Genomic DNA, 20,752 nt, shown 5'->3' on the forward strand with positions numbered 1-20,752 from the left:
CTGGAGAGTGTTCATTATTAACTCTAGCCTGTCAACCTATTACCTTCCCAAAGCTCTGCAGTTAGCTATTTTCGCATTGGTTGTATTGCCTTATATCAATTTTGTAATGTTAACAGACTTAAATCTTTTCTCCCTCTTAACAAAGGTAAGGGATCCCTGAGAGAAGGAAGAACAACATAACACAAAATTTAGACCATCATATGGTATGTGTAACATATTGTGAAACGACAAAAACTTCTCTTTATGCTGACTAATGAAACACTAGAATAATTTTTCACAAACCAAAACACACACAGTCTTACAGATACTCATCCACTCACATTATGTTCTGACTATGAGTAACAAAGCACCTACAGTTATTTCCAACTCAAACAGATGCTGCAATGCCAAATACATCTAAGACGGTTCTCATCAAATACAAAACTGCCTTTTCCTACTCCAGTTATGTTCTCTCAACAAAATCCATTCCAAACACACACATGCACGCACACACACACACACACATGCTCAATATTGGTCTAACTAGTGAACTTCCACATAGTTAATAGACTGTTTAAAATTTTTGTTCACCTGCAACAATAAATTTTTCTAAAAAATGTCTGATGAAACTAATTTCAGTGATTAGAGGTGATTTTTCTGAAGGACTGAAGAGGTCAGAGAAAATATGGAAAATTCTGCTACAGGATAGAAAAATGTAGATTTTCTAAGAGGTTACTTTTTAAAAGTTAAGCTTTGTTCGAATGACAATATGTGATCTAAATGCAAAGATTATCCAGGTTACCTGGGTTCTACGGTCAGAATTCAGGGAGCCTGAATACTAAGTTTGAAGCCAAAATGAGTAAAAATTTCTCTTCTCTTTCAGATACACGGGGAATACACCTATTACTGCTTTATTGATTGTTTCTCCTGTAATTTCACAAACTTTTTATCCATGCACTTTAAACACACTTTACTACTACATTATAATATTTTTAAATGTTAGCTTAAATGTTAACTTCTGCATCTTTTGAAAAGGATCTTACCAACTAAGAAACACCACAAAAAAAGTTTCTATTAAAATTTCAAGTAATTACACAAAGCAGATATTGGAAACAACTGGTAAAACCGAAAAAAGAAATGCCAGTGAATGGGAACCATATGCAGAAATGCCACACAAAGTTGCAAAATGATGCACCGAGAACTGGGTGTAGCACATGCAGCACATACAGTTTAATGGCCCCAGTACTGGAAACACGAGCTTTTAAGAAGGATTATCTCTTTGAATAATGGAACATTTCTAGCCATACATTTCCTTAGCAGATTTATAAATATCCTTCACATACTGGGAGAATTTCATAAGAAATTCACTTAACTTTTTCATGTCTCCACTAGAATCATTCAGTCCCCTTTAAAATACTTCCAAGAACAACTTACTACATAGATACAGATAAGAATATCAGAACAGGTATCCCTTGCTGAGTAATACAAAATGCAAGCCAGTTAGCATCATATATATAATAGAATGAATAACATATGAAGTAAATATTTTAGAGTTGAGGAATCTGGCCAGATAGTACAGAGATTTCATCTTTCAGACCTTTTTCCTTCTTTCTGTCCTTCCTTCCCATCCATCCATCTGTTCATACAGACTTGACCTTGTTCCAGAAAAAAATTTAACATGGTTTTCTAAGAATGTACAAAAATGCAAAATAAATCAAAATGAAAATAGATTTAGCTTTTTGAAAGTATGCATGTGTGGAAATACATATTTTATAGGAAATAAATTGGAAAGGCATAGTCTAGTATGTTAACAGTGATGTTATTACAGATAATTTTTTATTTTCCGGGCTTAAATTTATGTTTTTTCTTTCAAATTGTGTATAGATTTAGAATTAGAATACATTAGATGTAGACCTTAAAAAGGTACATGTTTTAAACAGGTAAAAACATGAGGGGAAGAAAACAATGGAAAATGAAAGACAGAACAGAAATAAGATGCATAAGTAGACAAAACAGAAGCCATGAAATATAGACAGATCACCAACAGTGGTTCTACATTTGCTCATGATTCTGGGAAACAATCAACCTTGAGTTCCACAGTCAGTTAGATGAATGAGCTGGATATGGCTGACCCAGGAGCCAATGGTCTTTGCCAGTATTTCCCAAGTGACTGAATTCTGAGATGTTAGTATTCCACAGAAAACAAAAAGTGAAGGGGGATGTTCTGTGAATAAATGAGTTAGGAAATGATGAATCTCTATTCATATCTTGGTAACTCACAAGGTACATTAACATAGAGTTTTGAGATATAATGGAGTAAAGAAATATGCATCAATTGGCTTAACCAAGTGTTTCTCAAAGAGATTTGCATTGTGGAACCCTTTTTCTACTGCTAAACATTGTTTGGGAAACTCCCACACTACACTGTTCAATATCAACCTTTAAAGCCTAAGGGGAGGTACCACTGGAGCAAAAATACAATAGAAAGCCAAACATTACTTCAGACACTTGGTCACCATAATGGAAGCTAAGTGAGCCTGAAGTTACACAGATCATTTAATTAAATATATTCTATTAGGAGTTTGAAGCCTAATCTTTTTGTGGTGGAAATGAGCCAATGGGGGCTTTGTCCCTAGGCACACCTGAAAGACAACCCAATAAGAGGCAGCAAGCACTGAATTCACACCTCGGCTCCAAATACCAATCACTCTGCTTCATTTCCCCAGCTAGCCCAAATGTGGCCAACAGCATCTCTGAAAGGCAAGCAACTAGGTTCAGAGCTTGGAGTCAGAAGTCAAAATAGCACATCATGGGACCAGCTAATTTTACCCTTGGCATTATCCCCAGACTCCCTGCTTCTCAGGAAGAGAGCCTACACATGCAGTCTCAAGTTGCTTGGCAGGGCAGGGCTAGTAGAGACAGAGGACAGATCTATGCTGGGCTCTTCCTATGTGAACAGCATTTATTCAAGACTCCATCTCCCAAGGATGATAGCAGGTAGAAAGGAAAGGGGAGGAAGTTAGCAAAAATGAAATCAAATGTAATCTCAGACCCATGCTCAGAAGAATCTAATTTACTTTAACTATCTAAATAGATCTTAACCTGGTAGGAGAACACATTTGAAATGACATTCATTGTCTTTTCAATTGTTCCATATTTATATCTTGAGTCATATTCAGGCTTCGTGGATGTGTATGGTCAAAAAACTATTTTTTGGATTGGGACATGTCATAACTAATAACTAAAGGATGTCAGGTTTTCTATTTAAAAAAAATTTTTTTTTACATTTATTTATTTTTGAGAGAGAGAGTGAGCTAGTGCACAAGTGGGGGAGGGGCAGAGAGAGAATGAGACACAGAATCTGAAACAGGATCCAGGCTCTGAACTGTCAGCACAGAGCCTGATGCGGGGATTGAACTCCCAAACTGTGACATCATGACCTGAGCAGAAGTCAGATACTTATCCAAGTGAGGCGCCCCTGGTTTTCTATTTTCATATGAAATCACCCAAAATAATTTTGGGAATTCAAATAGCTACAGTGGTAAATAATGTTAAAAGAGATGCTTCACTACTAATCCGCAATGAGTAAAGGCTATGATGAGAATATAAGCAGTGGTTTATTTATTTTTATCTATTCCTCCACTCAAATTCTTCCCAAAGAAGTTGCAATTTGCATTCTCCAACAAAGCACCGCCAGTGCCACTGGTCAGAACAGAAAGGAGGACATACAAAAGGTTTGCCTTATCCAAATACCAAACACTAAACGAGCCCCACTTATGTAATTCACTAAGTCTCATGCATTCACTTGCTCTATTACAAGATCCATGAGTTTAAATAAAACATACTTATAAAAATTGTTCCTGAAGTACAAAGTCAGAGTATAATAGTTTCCTTAAATTATGAAGCTAATTGATTTTTTTTAATGGACCATTCACTGGTTCCTTGACCCTAAAAGATTTTTATTCTAGGCCTCCTGCACATTGTAAATTCATTATGACCAACCTAGTTCCCAGAAGTATTGCATCATTAGAGGTACAGAGATGGAGATTAAAAGCAAAACTGAAAGTGAACTGTGCCTTAGGCAAATTAATAATACAAGTGAAACCATTATGTAAAAATCATTGTTTGCCTGTAAAAATTTGACTATGCATAATAACAAGTATCTTGGAAAATGGTGATAGAATTCTGCATTGAAACACAGTAACCATCTTAAACCGGAAGAAAAGAATATTTCAAATAAGAACAATGGTACAGGATACATGAAGCTATCCCCTATAGTTGGCATCAAAATAGAAGAGAGGTATAATGTTTCTATTGCTCAGATTGTTCTCTAACAAATCACATATTTGCCTGTGGATAAATCTGAGTACATACATTTAGTTGGTATACGCTCTCTTCCTTTAGGGGCAAGAAAGACTTTTAGGATAGAAGTTTATAGTACTGAGCAGTTGAGCACCATATTATATACACTAAGGAATATTGTGTGCCTTGGCCTGACAACAGTGAGCCATTAATAAGTTTGGGGATCCCAAAATTGAAAAGGATCAAAGAGTCCTAGAAATTAATTAAATGGAAGGGTTTAAAACAAACAAAAATGGAGAAGTACCAGAAGAAAGAACCTAGACTTGCATCATAAATTAAAAGTCCATACTTTCCCCCCCTTGTATATTTAATGTTCTGGAAAGCTACAAACAGAGAATCAGAGTAACTATCTTAGCCCCAAACCTCAGATATAGGAGAAAGATGACTGGAAAAATATCCAAACATTAATCTCTTGTAAAGAAAACCATCATAGATTATTCTTTCTAGTTCTTTCATTCATTAAGCGTGAGATTGAAAGTACCCTGACTCTAGAACTGTTAGCAAGAATCTGGAATTGAAGGTGCTGGACTCTAATCTTAGTTATGGACAATATTTAGTCTTTCAGCCTTGAGCCAGGCACCAAAAACTTCCTCGTACCCCAGATTACTCAGAGTACAACAGGCATATTATCTCTTGCTGCGGCACCTCTGAAAATGTGAAGTGATGATACAGAGGGGGCTCCTTATGAGTCTGCAAACTCTAATGACAAAAATGTGAAGTGGCTTTCTCATCCCCGGGGAATGACAACAAGAGAAATTCTAATCACTTATCAAAATGGGTTTCAATATCTGTTAAGGTAACTTTTCATTCATTTTACTGGTTTTCGGGTTCTTATGGAACGTCTCAACAAGAGATAACAATCAAATTTAAGTGGAAAATTTCACAAAATATGATAGGAAAATAGAAAGAAAGAAACAAATGTCTCGTTTGAGAGAAAAACAACATAGCCCAAAAGCAACAGTCTCTTCAATTGTTGTTATAAATCAAAATATTTTAAATGAGATCAAAATTCAAAGTTTTATTCCCAGAGAAATAGTCTTAAAAATTATTATAAAATACTATAAACTCATAAATGAATGAAACAGAATTGTAAATATTTCTTTGTGATTTTAAAAGTGATTATAAGTTCAGTCTTAATGTTTATTTAATTATGTTATTATGCTATTAATGTTATTTATCTAAACTATCTCCTAAGCAAAGATCTTAATTAAAACCATTTAAACTCACTTTAATGCCTCAAATAAACACATGATTCTTTCTTTGAATCTTTCTTTACATTGAATTTATTCCACAGAAACACTAAAAACCATTGGAGTACAAATTCTTCATATTAGATAAAAGAAAAAAGAGTGGAAAAGAAAAAAAGCTCTATCTGACGAGGGTTAATCAAATGACTGAAGTCTACCTCTCCTGCTCCTGCTTCATTCGTATCCTCTCCTCTTCTGATGTAAGGGAGTCCTGTATTTTTATTTTACCCGTTTTCTCAATCTTGTCATCTTTTCGATGTTTGCCAAACCTGTTGATAACAAAAAATTCTAACTTGTCAATATATACAAAATGAGTTTTCATTCTTTTGTGACAAAGACATATGTACTCAATGAAATGTGAGCTGCCTCAAAATGAGGGCCAAAAGGTCACCTGCAAATCATGATTTTTGCCCAATATTAATATTTTCAATCAATTTATTGGAATTACTTTTAATCAGAACTTTCCAGAGACAACCCTTTTGAAAATGGCCTCAATACCCATTTTTCTTTTGGCAAAACACAAGTAAACAACTTCATAGTTCATCCTTATTGAACAAACAATAAATGTATAGGACTGAGTGCTGAATACTTCAAATGATAGAGGCCAAAAATCTGCATTAGAATGGATTTCTCTTAAGACTAAAGAATGGTAATCCACAATCATCTATTTAATAATCTCTCCATAAACAACTATTCTTTACTTTCATAGGTTTATTGGAAACATTCATCATAGTTTAAAAACTGACAAACAAGGCCATGTTCACAAGGTTTAAAGTACAAAGGATAATTTACACTGCTATAACACTTTGAGCTTATTAAATTATAAATTAAGAATGCTTATTAAGGCATTCTCATCAAATACTATTCTGAAATCTGATGAGAAGCAATTGGTGAATGTGGAATCTATATCTGATCAAAAACAAACATGAGGAACATACACATGATTGAAAACCAGTCCACATAAACTTTCACAGATGGCTCCTGAGCTGGGCAGCTCTGTGAAAACACAAATACCCTCTCTGGCATCCAAGGTATCTCAGAAGCCTTGGCTTGCTATCAATTCTTTGTCCTGTTCTGTTCCTTTTCTCTATAAAAGACCATGTTGTCTGAACACGTGCTCATACATGTACTACCTACCCTCAAATAATACTCATCTTAGTGATTTGGTCACCAGATATTTCAAAAAATAAACCTTTTATAGATAGTTCTTCAAGTAAGCAGTCATAAATATATAAAATATGTTATTTCTTTCTGAAGACAAAGTAGGAATCTGACTTATGCTGATAATCATATCAAAAAGGAGAAGAGTTAAAAAAAAAAAGGGTAGTTGAAAACTGATATAAAAGAGAAAAAAAGTACTTCAACTAATGGCTTGGTTTGTAGCATAGGTCTTTCTTTTATTAATATAAATCTAATTTCAAATACGAATTTACAGTATATGGGAATGTACATGTGTACACAGGAACATCTCATACATTAAATAGTAATACTGTTTGCAAAGGGATTTATAAATAAGAAAGGGACATGGGGTGCCTGTGTGGCTCAGTCAGTTGAGCCTCTGACTCTTGATTTCAGCTTAGGTCATGATCCAAGGGTCTTGGGATCAAGCCCACGTGGGGCTCTGCACTCAGCATGGAGCCTGCTTAGGAGTCTCTCTCTTGCTCTCCCTCTGTCCCTCTCCCCCACTTGTGCTCCCTCTCTCTGAAATAAATAAAATAAAATAAAATAAATAAGGAAAGAAAAGCATTCTTTAAATGTTAAAAAAGAAAAAAGTTAAAATACCACCACCATTTCGTTAATAATTATGTATATTATTAGAGAGCATTCAAAAGTGCCTATAAAATTAACTTCAGACCATTGCAATTGCAAAGAGAAAAAAAAATCCCTAAGAACTTGAGCCCGGAATTTGACCACTTCTTACAAGGGATAAATGTACTATGCTTTTAAAACTAATAAATATAAAGCATTAAAAATAAAAACTAAAACTTTCTCTTTCCTTTATTTCTGTCAATATATCAATAATGCCTAAGAGTAAGGCATAATGACTGACTTTATAGAATGAATTAATAAATAAATGAAAGAGTGAACATAAAAAACTGATACATCTCAGTAGGAGCCAACATCTAAAACATAATGTTCATTCATTTGACAAAAATATATTAAGCATCTACAGGGGGTTCAGGGAAGAGGACAGAGCTGGACAAATTAATTTGAGCATCATCAGCATGTAGATGGTATTTAAAGCCCCCATGAGTTCCCATCCTGAAAATTCTGCAACACTGAGGCATCTGGAAATATAAAATGTATCAAATTCTAACATCAAGAAAAGTGCAAATTCAAATCTAAACATATGATATTTACTTATAAGAGGGATTCCTAAAGAAATCATTTTAACCATTTTTCAGTTCATAAATATCCCTCAAATGATGCAACATTGCCATATTGACCTGTTTTCTTTTCCTTTTTATGTTTTTTTTTTTTTATCTTTGAGAGAAAGAGAGAGAGAGAGAGAGAGAGAGAGAGAGAGGCAGGCAGAGAATTCCAAGCAGGCTCTGCACCGTTGGCACTTGAACATGAACCATGAGATCATGACCTGAGCCAAAATCAAGAGTCAGATGCTTAACTGACTGAGCCACCCAGGCGCCCCTGTTTTGCTTTTAAAGAAGTGTTTTGGTTCACATTCTAGATTACATATATTCAAAACCACTATGCCATGACACAAGATATATAATTGATCCTTGAACAACATGGATCCACTCATACCCAGATTTTTTTCTATAAATACAGTATACTACTATATTTCCTCTTTCTTATGATTTTCTTAATAACATTCTCTTTTCTCTAGCTCACTTTATGGTAAGAATACAGTAGATAGTATGTGTAATTTACAAAATATGTGTTAGTACATTGTTTATCTTATTGGTAAAAAGATTACCTTACCTTACCTTACTGGTAAGGCTTTTGGTCAATAGTACGCTATTAGAAGTTAAGTTTTAGGGGAGTCAAAAGTTACACATGGATTTTCATCTGCACAGGGTATTGGTACCCCAACTCCCGTATTGTTCAAGAGTCAAATGTATATCTCTTTGTACCAAGAGGTACACTTTAATCTTATAAGAGATCATGTACATTTTCTCTTTGAGTTAATAATATAAGGAAAAATTAAGAGTGGTTGACTTTTCTATGATTTAAAGGTTTAGATATTTTTTTGGTACCAAACCTAACATTGAGTTTAATTACCTAGGTTAGATATTTATTTTTTAATGAACTTGGTGCTAGTTTGTGGAGAAAGTTTCAGTTTTATACCTCTATCAAATTTCAACTTTTCTTCTAAGTATACATGATTTAAAAAAAAAGTGAATCCTGACTCATATTTAAGAACTGCTTTTTTCTCACTTATTTGATATTAAAATATTTCCTATGCTGCCTCTGAATCACCAGAATATATTATTTTATTATTTGTAAATTTATTAAACTGTTATAGTATACTTCCTTTTTAAAAGTATAAATTCAAGATTAATATATTAAAAAGTAAAGAAACCATAGATAAAATGTTTATAAGTTTACATTTGGACACTTCCCCTAATGCATGGTTTAGTTAATAAATTATGTGATTTCTTTAAGGCATACTATAAAAGCACAGCATAATACTTTATAATTGGGATAAAAATGAATCCCTCAGCTGTAATTTTTTGACAGAATAAAATAGAGGCTGTAGGTGAAAAAAGATATATACCAACAACTCTAGAGTGTGAAAAGAAAAAGAAAGTAGCTCCACACTCATTCATTCATTGCCAATACATTGTAGTGTTCTCTTAATTTATCAGTTTAATTCTTCCTGCAAAGAGGGGTGAAGTCACTGAAAAATTTGAGCTATACATGTATTCTCAAAGTCAGTTTCACAACTAAAATCAGTAATTAACCTATGAAAACAACTATTCCATAGCAAGCTGCTTAAAACTTGGAAGACATCAATTACATTTATTTTATTATCTTTTATAAGCCACAGATGAATTTCAAATGGGTCACTTTCCAAAGAACAGCAAAGCTGAAAAAAATATTGTACTTGGTATGTCCAGGGAGCAAACCCGTTCTCAGCAAAGAATCGGTTTTAGGAACTGCCTTCTGACTAACCACCACACATGCTCAAACAGAAAGCTCTACTATCCAATGGGTGTGACCCTGGAACAGAAAGTCATCATGGACCCCAGCACCTGGGGAAAAATTTGCTAGTCATATCTTAGGGTATATTAATATAGAAGAATGACTTTAAAAAAAAATAAGAGACAAAAATAAAAATATAAAGCTTGAGAGAAAAAGTTGATAGAGAAAAATGTCACAGGTCCTTGCTATATGAAGAAAGTACAAAAATGCCACCAAGCCACTAAAGACTCCTTCACAGAAAGATACAGTGGATGAGCCCTGTCTTATAAGAGTAGAATTGATTGTAACATTTCTTAAACATATGGCTTTCTTCATAAAGAATACAGCAGTGTTTTCATTCAGCTAAAGTAATCTCCAAGTAATCTGCTAAATGGGTTTTACTATGACGCGTTACAAATGAGATCATTGCTGTCTGCCAGATCGGCCACATATATTACTATAGTAAAGAATAATGGGCAAAACATGCACTTGTTGATGAACGGGAAAAGAAAAAAAAAATCACCGGATTGTAACAAAATTCTCTTCTTTTCATATAGAAAGAACTGTCGTTAAAATTTTACTGTAAGAGTTTCATGCTACTAAACCATCATTTCAGTTTTTAATAAATTAACCCAATTCTGTCTGCAGTATAAATAACACTGAAATATCTCACTATATTTTATATTGCTAATAAAATTAGAGATCCTCAGAAAAAATTATGCTGAGTGATATCATGCACAGCATCCTGCTATAAATAAAATAAAAAATATAATTGGATTTGTAATGAAATGGAGTTTCCTAATATCGTATTTGAAAACATGATACAGTAGAAGTCTTAAAAATCTTCTGCCTTACTTAAAAATAGATGAACACAATAACCAGCACCAATTATCTCGTAAGCTTTGAGGAATAATTTTTGAAATAAGATTTTCTTCAAAAAAAATCACTGAAATGTCACCTAGAAATCTGGTATTTCTCACAGCTAATTACCAAGGTCTTTCCATCTAAAGAGGGCTTTGCTATAATACTTGCCTTACTATTTACCCTAACAAGCATGTAGGTTACGTGATACCGCTTGCCTGGGAGAGTGTTGAAATGGTTCAAATACAAATTTAGTGTCAGTGACTAGAAGCCACCCATCCTCCCTGAACATCTGACTTCAAGACTAGAATGGTCAACATTGTCATCTAACTCATTTTGCCCCTCATTTCTAAATATTTGCACCATCACATGATTCAATCACTTCCTTTCTCCAGTAACTCATTATTAATATAGGAGTTGTTTCTGGAGGACACAGCCATTGTGGTATCCTGTCTTTGACCACTGTGATGATGCTGCCATTTACCCTAAAGATCCTTGAGAGATACCAGCTGTGCCACGAGTCGGATTAAAGATTCTGTGCAGCAAAATCGAATAGCCTGTACTGTGTTATTCCTCTATTCCAAACTCTCGGCAATGCCTCAGGAACATACCATTCACTCAAGTCAAAGCAAAATAATGAGCTGTTAACACTATTCCTCTATAGTCTTTTGTGTCATACTTTTCATAAATGGTTTTTGATCCAAGTTTCTCTAGAAAATCTTTTCAATTGATTCTAGTTCAATCTTTTCTCACATTCTTGGTATTAGCATTGACTTCTCTCAACTCATCACTCTGGTTTCTAACACAATTATGAACTTATTTCTGCCTTAAAAGCCTTAAACTCTTCTAAATTTTAGTTGAAAAAAAATCTGGCCATATATCTTTGTAGACTGTTTTATTGCAACAATAAGATTCCATACACACTGAAGGAATATGTACACGTTTCTGCAAAATCAAAGTTGAAAGATGGTCACCCATTCAATGTCTGTATTTGACTAACAAGGAAACTGAGGTCCAAGAGGTATGCAGAGCTGCCCAAAGTCACACTGCAAACTGGGAGAAGAGTTCAGGTCACCTCATAGCTAGTTTAGGAGATTTCAGTGGGCCTGTGCTTGGATACATCTAGAGAAACTGAAATTCTCAGACCTACAAAGTTCACTTTGTGTAAATCCTAAGTGAGACATATAATTGAACACCTGTTGAATGTTCTTTTGATTACTTAATTACATTTCACTAGAATTTATTGAATTTTTATTACATACTTTATCTCATTGATTTTCACAACCAGCATGTGAGGTAGGTGTTATCATCCTAGTCTTTAGGGGAAACCTCAGGGGAATTTAATGATTTCACAGGCCATATAGCAAGTAAGTAGCAAAGCCAGACTTCAGACCTAAGACTCTTTTTACCACACCCAGCCACCTCAAAAACTTGAGGAGCCAAAGACAGTCAATTACCCTTATGCTTTTATACTTACAGCAGCTGGTTAAAACATCTTTGTTGAAATAAATAAGATAAATCTTGCATTTCCTGCAGCAATGAGGTCCAAAGGACATTGTTCCCAAATGGAACTTGTCTATGAAGACCAGGAATCTGGGGCAAGGTCAAGAACTGATCTCAACCATTGGAAAGGATCATAAAAACTACCCACATACCCAGGATACTGCCAATATTTCTAAATGCAATGATACTCCATAAGTCAAAATTGTCTGTACCGACATATGCAAATACGGCCAGGCAACAGCAGAAACATGTCAAACTGTCCGAACCCAATCAGAGGGTAAAACAGCAAGAATTCGCTGCATGCATTTATCTTTTATAATAATGTGGCTCATAGTTTCTGGCCCTATTTTTTTGTGCCTCAGCCTCCATTTCATAAATAAGAAAAAAACAAGTCACTTCTAATACGTCCTTCCCATACAGGATCTTACATATTTTAGTGACATTTTAAGAAATTGCTACCATGATAGCATACTGATTTGCTCAGCAGTAGATTGTGGCAATGCTGGATGAATCAGGGAAGAGAAGGCTGATTATGAAAAGCAGAAAGCTCCTGTTTAGGCAAAAAACATCTTGGTAATCAACAATGATGAGAAGGGAGGCTTAGAAAGGGTACATGACAACTTGATAGTGCTTTTATAAAATGGGATGCAGTTTTAACTTGGCGGAGTTTAGCAGGGGTTCTCTTTAAAAGGAAATTCACAAACTTGACAACCATTATTTGATTGTGTACAGTTTTCATCAGTGCTAGTCTGATTAGATTTAATAAACTAAATTTGGGTTGCCTGACATCCAGAAAAAATAAGTAACTTTTTTTTTTTTAAAGAAAATATAGCTTCTACTTAACCAAGCTAGAACAGCCTTTAGACATGCAGTATACCCTTAATGGACAAGACACCCTTTTCAGGACTCCCATTAAGTGTCCTTATAAGTGCACTCTTCCCCTGGTGTAGCCTGCGTTATCTAATCAAGGATGCACTGATATGTCTAGTAACCCGACACTTCAGGAGTCCTGGAAGGATATGGAACAAGAAAATATTAAAATGACAATGAAGAAATTGAACCTAGCATATTATCAATTTTAATTTTACACGAATCATTCTAAATTCTAAATATCTTACAGATAAAACCCAAACCCACACACACACACACACACACCCTACCATAGAATCTAAATGGAAAGACTTAAGGAAAAAAAAAACAAGCAAACACAGTAATCCTTCAAAACACAAGATAAATACATAAATGACTCTGAAATAATATTTATAACCTATACTTAGAGCCATTCAAGTAAAATGACAGAAGATGAGTGGAAGTATATCTTAATTATAACGTTAAAGCTTTTTAGGCATCAGCTAGTTCATGGACTGCATGACATATTTTCTGTAGCAAATAAATTCCCTTTGTAAAGAGGGGTCAAATAGTAATTACTGTTCCTTCCATACAAAATTTTTATAAGGCTTGATACACCTTATTTTTTTCAACATATACCCACATAGGTAATCAAACCACACAAATCCCATAACACCAAACATGGAGATGCAAATAATATGCAAAGTGTATTTTTTGTTTCCCCCTTAACTACAACTTTATAATAAATTATACATATATAATTTATACATATATAATTTATATATATATATCACATCTAAAATAAACATACACATACCTAAACATAGTAACAACAACACATGATTCTGATTTTTCTAAATGCTTAATTTGGCATTGAAATCAGCCATGTCCACTTATAATGATTTTGAGAGGGCCTTTCACACAACTACTTCTCTAGATCCTTTCTTTACTACTATACTCCTAATTCTTGCACTGCTCATTTTAATGCATTATTGTTTCATAATACAATACTCCAAATTGCAAATTACATTTGGCTCAAGAAGTGATTATGAAAAATACTATCACTGCTGCCTTTGCTCGAATAACTCTGATAATAATGAGAGATTGATTGAGCTCTAAGCAGCCCAAGTGATGAGAAGGGTCAATTTGAACATTTCTATTAAGCTTCTTTTGTTAAACTCAACACTTTGCCAGGTCAGAGGCAAATAATCATACCCTACATCTGGTTACCATGGTTTTCCTTTTCCTAAAGCGTCAGAACAATTTAGCAAGCGGTACTGCCCCAAAGGCAGTCCCCATAAGAAATGCTAATAAGACCTAAGTCAAAAAACACATCTATTCAAAAGGATACTTGAAAAAAAAGTACAGGGTAGAAAGACATTTTACTATCCACCTTTTTTTCTATTAGGACAAAGAATCAGTTGCATTTAGTAACAAAGATAATCCTAATAATTTCTGTTGTCATCTGCCTATCTGATACTCAAATTGCATTCAGGTTGCAAACACTTATGTGACAATGCAAACACATGCACAATTTAAGAATATCTCTTTTGAGTTGGAAATATTCACCCTCAATTAAATATGCATTGCAATTCAAATTCAAAGTTCTAACTACTGATAGGAGATATTTAGTTACAGGTACAGCTGAAACACTCTCAAATATGTTCTATGCTTCTACATTTACAGAGCAGATGAAAGTAACAAAAACAGAAAATATGGTCATTGAAGTTTGGGGGAGGGGAGGGGAACAGACCTTTGGTATAGCTCCTGGAAACTTTGAAAGATTAAAACTTCCCCAAAGATCTCATTATCTGTAAAGTTAAGGTGTCAGTCAGCACTTTTTTCTGTTGATGATAGGGAACAATTTCTGTTGATTCAATATCTTAGAGAATGCTCTCTACAGAGTAAATTAAGAGGCACAGACGTTCATTTTTTATCTTTTGCATATTCAGATTTAATATTAGGGAGCCGACACATTTTATAAGGCCCAATAGAAACTCTGCAGGGTGCGAGCTGGAGGCCACGCCTAATTCTTGGAGCAGAAAAGAGCCAGCCGATTCCCACAGGCCTCCAAGCCAAAACCCACTCTACCTGAGTCACACCATCCTCTTAAGGAACATAGGACTAAAGATCACATATTTGGGTAAACTCAGTGTTCCTGCAGCACACCTGGGTCCTGACGAGTATAGCACATACAGAAGATGACCGTGTGACACCACAAAATGGCAACAGCTCTTCTCAGGAAAGGTTCTTTACTCTTCCGTGCTGTGACTCACTCCCCCAGGATGCACAGCACTGCCTATTATTTATGACTCAACGGTAGTTCAGAGCGCAGCTGGTAACTAGGATCTAAAATCTTGGGAAAGTTTCGGGGACAGAGTGACAAGGGCTTAGAACAAGGAGACATGCTTAGCGTCTCATCTCCAATCAGCCCAGCCTCCATGGGAAGGGGAACATGAAATTTGACAAATGGCAAACCACCACATTTTTCCTTATTTGACTAAATAGTTCAACAAGCGTTTAAATATAGAACTTGTTGATCTGTGCACTGGCCTGGAATTCCTCTCATCCCAGCTTATTTCCATCTCCTAAGAGCTGTCTCGTCTGCACTGCCTGCTGTGTGGTCTGAGGCTCCACTCACTCACTGGAGAGTGCAAGCCAAAATGTGGAGGTCCGTAAGAGTGTGCCCTGTTTGTCCAATAAACCATCCTGGAACCAGAGCCAATACCACGGATATCAGTTTAAATTCTCAAGTCTCCCCAGTTACGTCTGCTTTTACAGGATATCATTATGCTGCTTTTCCTTGGCTGAGGTTTGAAACTGTCTGGCCTAAACTAGTGTGTATAATCATGGGGTATTAGCAAATCTCACTTTGTTGAGGATAGTATATAATATAAATAGATCTATTTCTACCCCCAAAGGATAGAAATAACCTATACATCTTTTTTTAGCAAAGCCACTCAGAATACCTATCTAGAAGCTAATAAACTAATGCAGGAATAATTAACCTAAGGGAAGAGAAGCCCATGAGAAAAGAACTTAATGAATAACATGAGCTGACGGACGTACAACATCTTAAAATTCCAAAAAGGTTTCCACACATATTCTTTCATTTAGTTCTTAGAGGAACATGAGAAGGAAATGTGTGAAGAGGAACCTGAGGCTGACGGGTTAAGTGTCAGAGGTGTTAGAACTGGGTTGGGAAGAGACAGCTTCAAATCTACATCCCCAATTCTTTCTATCACAGAATACTTGTCTCCCTCTTAGACTGACCTCAGCCTCTTTGAACGTCTCTTAGGTTGTTTATGTTATTTTATATGTTGGCAGTTCACAAAGTAAAATCTGTATTTATTACACTGAAATCATATTAAAAATAAATTTTAAGAAGGATCACTCACTATGTAAGCATCTTCAATGGTGAAACACCATGTGCGCTGTAAAATACTTGAAAGTTTTCAATGTAATTTTAACTCTTAAGCATCCACTAAGACACCGGGGCAGTGCTCCTCCATACAGAGTAACAACTGAAATAAGCTGCCGATGGGGGATCCAAGGACAACCGAGCATAAGATACTAAAGCATTTGGGTAGCTTATCTGAAGATCAACAATGCAAACACATGTCACATAGCAGTCAGTGTGGGTAGGGACACAGTTTTTTCAACTGTGGCATAATTGAAATTTTGGCCCAGACAATCCTATGTAGAGGTGAGGTGGGGGTGGCGGGCTCTCTTTGGCATCATAGTATGTTCAGGAGCATCCATGGCCTGCACCCACAACATGCCAATGGCACTCCTCCCTGCTGGTGACAACCAAGTGAGTCATCAGACACTGTCAAAAGTCCCCTCTGGAGCAAAACCCTAGGGGTTGAGAACCACTGGGCTAGCGTTTAAGATAAACAACTAAGTTCAATGCAATAGGTTCATTATTTACAAAGAAGAAGAGGGCTCAAAGGACAGTAAAATGTATGTTGGTCCTCACCCAAGAATGTCCCATTTATTTAAGGACTACTTCCTAAACACTGAAGAAGGAAGTCTCATCTTTCTACTGAGATGGTTAAGATTGAAGGCAAATGACCATCTAAGTCCCAGAAAATAAGATCTAGCATGCTGTAACCCAAGAATACATTTGGGGAATGTATCCATAAAAATGGCACCAAAGTCAGTATAATCAACATTAGTACGCTGATTAAGAGCTTGTACTCCAAAATCAGAAAGATGTAGGTTATCTGAAGTGTTACAATTGGCACTGTTAAATAATAAAAATATTATCTATAAAAAAATAGTAGTAGCAAAGATTAAACACAATCATGTTTTTAAACTCTTGGCAGAAATCATCCCTCAATATAATAGATATGATTTTCTAACAAAAATACCCATATACTCATTCCTTCCTCCATTTCTAGGTAGCTCCTCTAGGCTAAGTTGGTAAGACCATGACCATTTCAAGTGGTAGATATAATAAGGTTTTCCAGTATTTGTGGTCCACTTCCTGTCTTTTTGGCTAAGCCAAAATGATCTGGCCAGTAGTGGCTGGTCTCGGCCAGCACAGTAGAATGAGGGTGAACAGCAGCCCAGTGCTATAAAGCAGCTCCGATTTCAGAGGCCTGAGGCCACCTGTCTTCAGAAACAGTGACTCATAGTGGTTTCCCAGGAGCAGACTCACCATAGCAGGTGCTGCCTTTCCAATATCCATCCTCCTTTCCCTCCTTAGAAGTAGAACCCTGGTTTGGCAGGGAGAGGAAATGTGCCTAGTTGACATAAAATTACTTTCCCTTGGTTCCTTTGAGAATAGGAACAGAAGACAGAAGACAGCAGTTAAGAGTGTAAACATTTGCAGCCAGATTTCTGGGTCAAAAATCCCAGCTTTTCCTCTTCCTGGCTATGTGGCGTACACAGTCACATGACTCACTCCGCTTGGACAACGCACTTAACCTCTTTGAGCCTCAATTTCCTCCTTAGTAAAATGCAACCATCCTCACAGGTTTATATTGAGAATGAAAGGAATTATACATTCGCTCTGTACTGGCACACATAGGCTCTCAATAAATACTATTTTATTATCATTGTTATTGATAAATTGTGGCCATAGAAATTGATATGGGACTTCAAGAATGATTGGTAGAAAGGGGGCTGACTCCATTGAAAGTTCCCCTTTCCCTTTCCTGCCTCTTTTGCTTAGAATTCTGATAAGATGGCTAGAGTTTTAACCATGAAGTGACAACAAAGGTAGAAATACATGTTTAAGACAGTTGTGTTCATAGTGGCATTATTCACAAAAGCCAAAAGATAGACTCAAACTAAATGTCTATTGATGGATGAATGGATAAACAAAATGTGAGCTACATGTACAGTGAGATAGTGTTCAGCCTTGAAAAGGGAATTCTGACACTTAACAACAACATGGATGAACCTTGAGGACATGATGCTAAGTGAAATAAGCCAGTGACAAAAAAGATAAATAATGTATGATTCCGCTTATATGAAGTATCTAGAAGAGTCAAATTCAGAGGAACAGAAAGCAGAATGGTGGTTGTTATGGGTCAGGGAGGGGAAATGGGTTTGGTATTTAAAGGATACAGTTTCGGTTGCGTGAGATGAAGAGGGTTCTGGAGGTGGACAGTAGTGATAGCTGCACAGCAATGTGAATGTAGTTAATGGCCCTGAACAGCACACTGAAAGATGGTTAAGGGGGTAAATATCATGACTATTTTACCACAGTTAAAAAAAAAATGAAAAACATAGTAAAGATGACTGAAGGGAGGCAGGGACTTTGCTGACCCTCTGAACCCACCATGCAAGCCTTGGACTGCCAATCTCTAGACTTGTTTTAGAGACAAATGAGTCCTATCTCGTTTAAACGACAGTTACTTGGGCCTGTGCTACAACCAAAACAATATTTTACAGATAAAATCATGGAGATAAGAAGGCAAGAAAGAGTATTTCATACATTTGGCTTTTCAAACAGAGAAAAGGAAAATATATTATTTGCAACATCTCTGTAAATGATCCCATCTTCACATCCATACTTCACTATTCAGCCCCCCAGGTCCCCCAGCAACTAATTTACTCCGAAAGACGTCACCCTCAAAGTCCATCCACGGTGGCCAACAGCCTTTCAAGAGCAGAACTAATTGAGACAACTGAAAATAACCACCCAAATGAAGCCTCCTCTCTTCAGGCCAACACTGCTACTCCAGCTGAAAGACTTTTAGTACGAAAATGAGAAGAAAACAACATTCCATGAGTCAGAAATGATTTGCATTTTCTCCTCATTGTTTCTGATGCTATTTAGGTATTCTACAGTTGGTGACTAGAGACGCCTTCATATACTCTCTTTTATTTTGGCTGTTAATAAGTGTTTTCTCTCTAAATTAGACAGCTGCTCATCAGCTGCATGTAGACACAACAGCAGAGGACACTTCTAAATGAAAAGGCATTTTCCCATTGCTGACCAGACTACCTGAAAATAGTAGGAGTATTCTGCTTCAGTGAATTACATAGCTGCCATTGCACGAGAAAAATATTGTTCAAAGAAATTTTGCCAGACTAAATAGATAGGGGTCTACTCTAAGAGTAAAAGCATAAAATCTTTACAGTAAAGGTAATAAGACCCATATAGACAAAACTATATTTAAATATGGGACCTTTCCAAACAAGAGTTCCATAGGGAAAATGTTACATACATTTTTCTCTATTTGTTCATTAAAATTGATAAGGCAGATCTAAAATCTTAGGAGTAACCTATTTAAAGATCGTAATGGTATCTATGACCAAACAAACAATAGCTAACTAGCTTCATTTTCTACTTTTTAAAAGATAATACTTGGTTTATAATATTTTATTATTGAAAATATAAAAGAAATCAAAATTGTGTCACAGCAGGAAATACATCTAATTCTCTACTTTCATGGGAAATATATTTCTAGCAAGAAATCTAGTTGAAATGATTTTGAACGCAACAATGACTATAAAGTGCATAATACATAGAATGATTGATGATATTAAATACGCCTGTAAAAAATAATAAAAAGGTTTTAAAAATGATGCAGATAGGCAGAGCACAGCGAGGAACCCTTCAGAAAAGGCAACAAACTAAAAATAATGGGCACACGCTCAATATACCAATTTCAATAGTTTACATAAAGCATTAATAGTTTGAATGTATCCACAACTTTATATCCCCTTGGATAGAACACAGAAGATGAACAGTGTTGCCTTGAAACACAAGATATCTGTAAATTGCAGTTTTTTCAAGGTTTTTTTTTAAGCTACAGGAATGGAGGCACTCATGAATCTCGAGAAAATTCGTTCTGAGAAACACGGTCTGAAAATGTATGCAAGTATAGACTGAGGACTCCTACTTAAATGGTTAAATGGTTAAATGTCACAATTTTTAAAAAGGCTTTAAAGAAAAGTAATTTTAAAGCTGGCATTTTAAGGAAGCAAGCTATTTATCTGACCCAAGTACTTTTCTGGTTTTGTAAACATGAGAGAAAATTGGAAGTAAGGTATTATCATAGTTTAGAGCAGCTGATGTCATCAGGATCACACCTACTCTGGTCATATGCTCAGCAGTGACATACCTGCCAACATGTAGGGGAAAAGATAAAGCAGAGAGAAGGAATGAGAAATCCTCTCACCACTGAAGGAAGTGATCCCATAGTCAACAAAACCAATCATTAAATTTGCTTCTCTTCCAAGTTATATTTTGGTAACAATTTACTTAAAAAAATTAATCCCTCACATTCTAATTTATGTAATTCTTTGTGAAAATCTGCAAGTGGTATTAATGTGTCACTTAAAAGGTT

The 20,752-nt window shown here is 35.6% G+C and overlaps 1 protein-coding gene across 19 annotated transcripts in view; it reads right to left on the minus strand.

Moving 5' to 3' along the window:
* Positions 1-20,752, minus strand: part of PARD3 (par-3 family cell polarity regulator) — a 664,605-nt gene that overhangs the window by 164,084 nt on the left and 479,769 nt on the right. For all 19 annotated transcript variants that reach the window (XM_042991413.1, XM_042991418.1, XM_042991416.1 and 16 more), the window contains one exon: positions 5,747-5,857. In XM_042991413.1, coding sequence (XP_042847347.1) covers positions 5,747-5,857 — 111 coding nt within the window. The remainder of the gene's footprint in view (positions 1-5,746; positions 5,858-20,752) is intronic.

This window comes from Panthera tigris, chromosome B4, assembly GCF_018350195.1.
Source record: "Panthera tigris isolate Pti1 chromosome B4, P.tigris_Pti1_mat1.1, whole genome shotgun sequence".
NCBI lineage: Eukaryota > Metazoa > Chordata > Mammalia > Carnivora > Felidae > Panthera > Panthera tigris.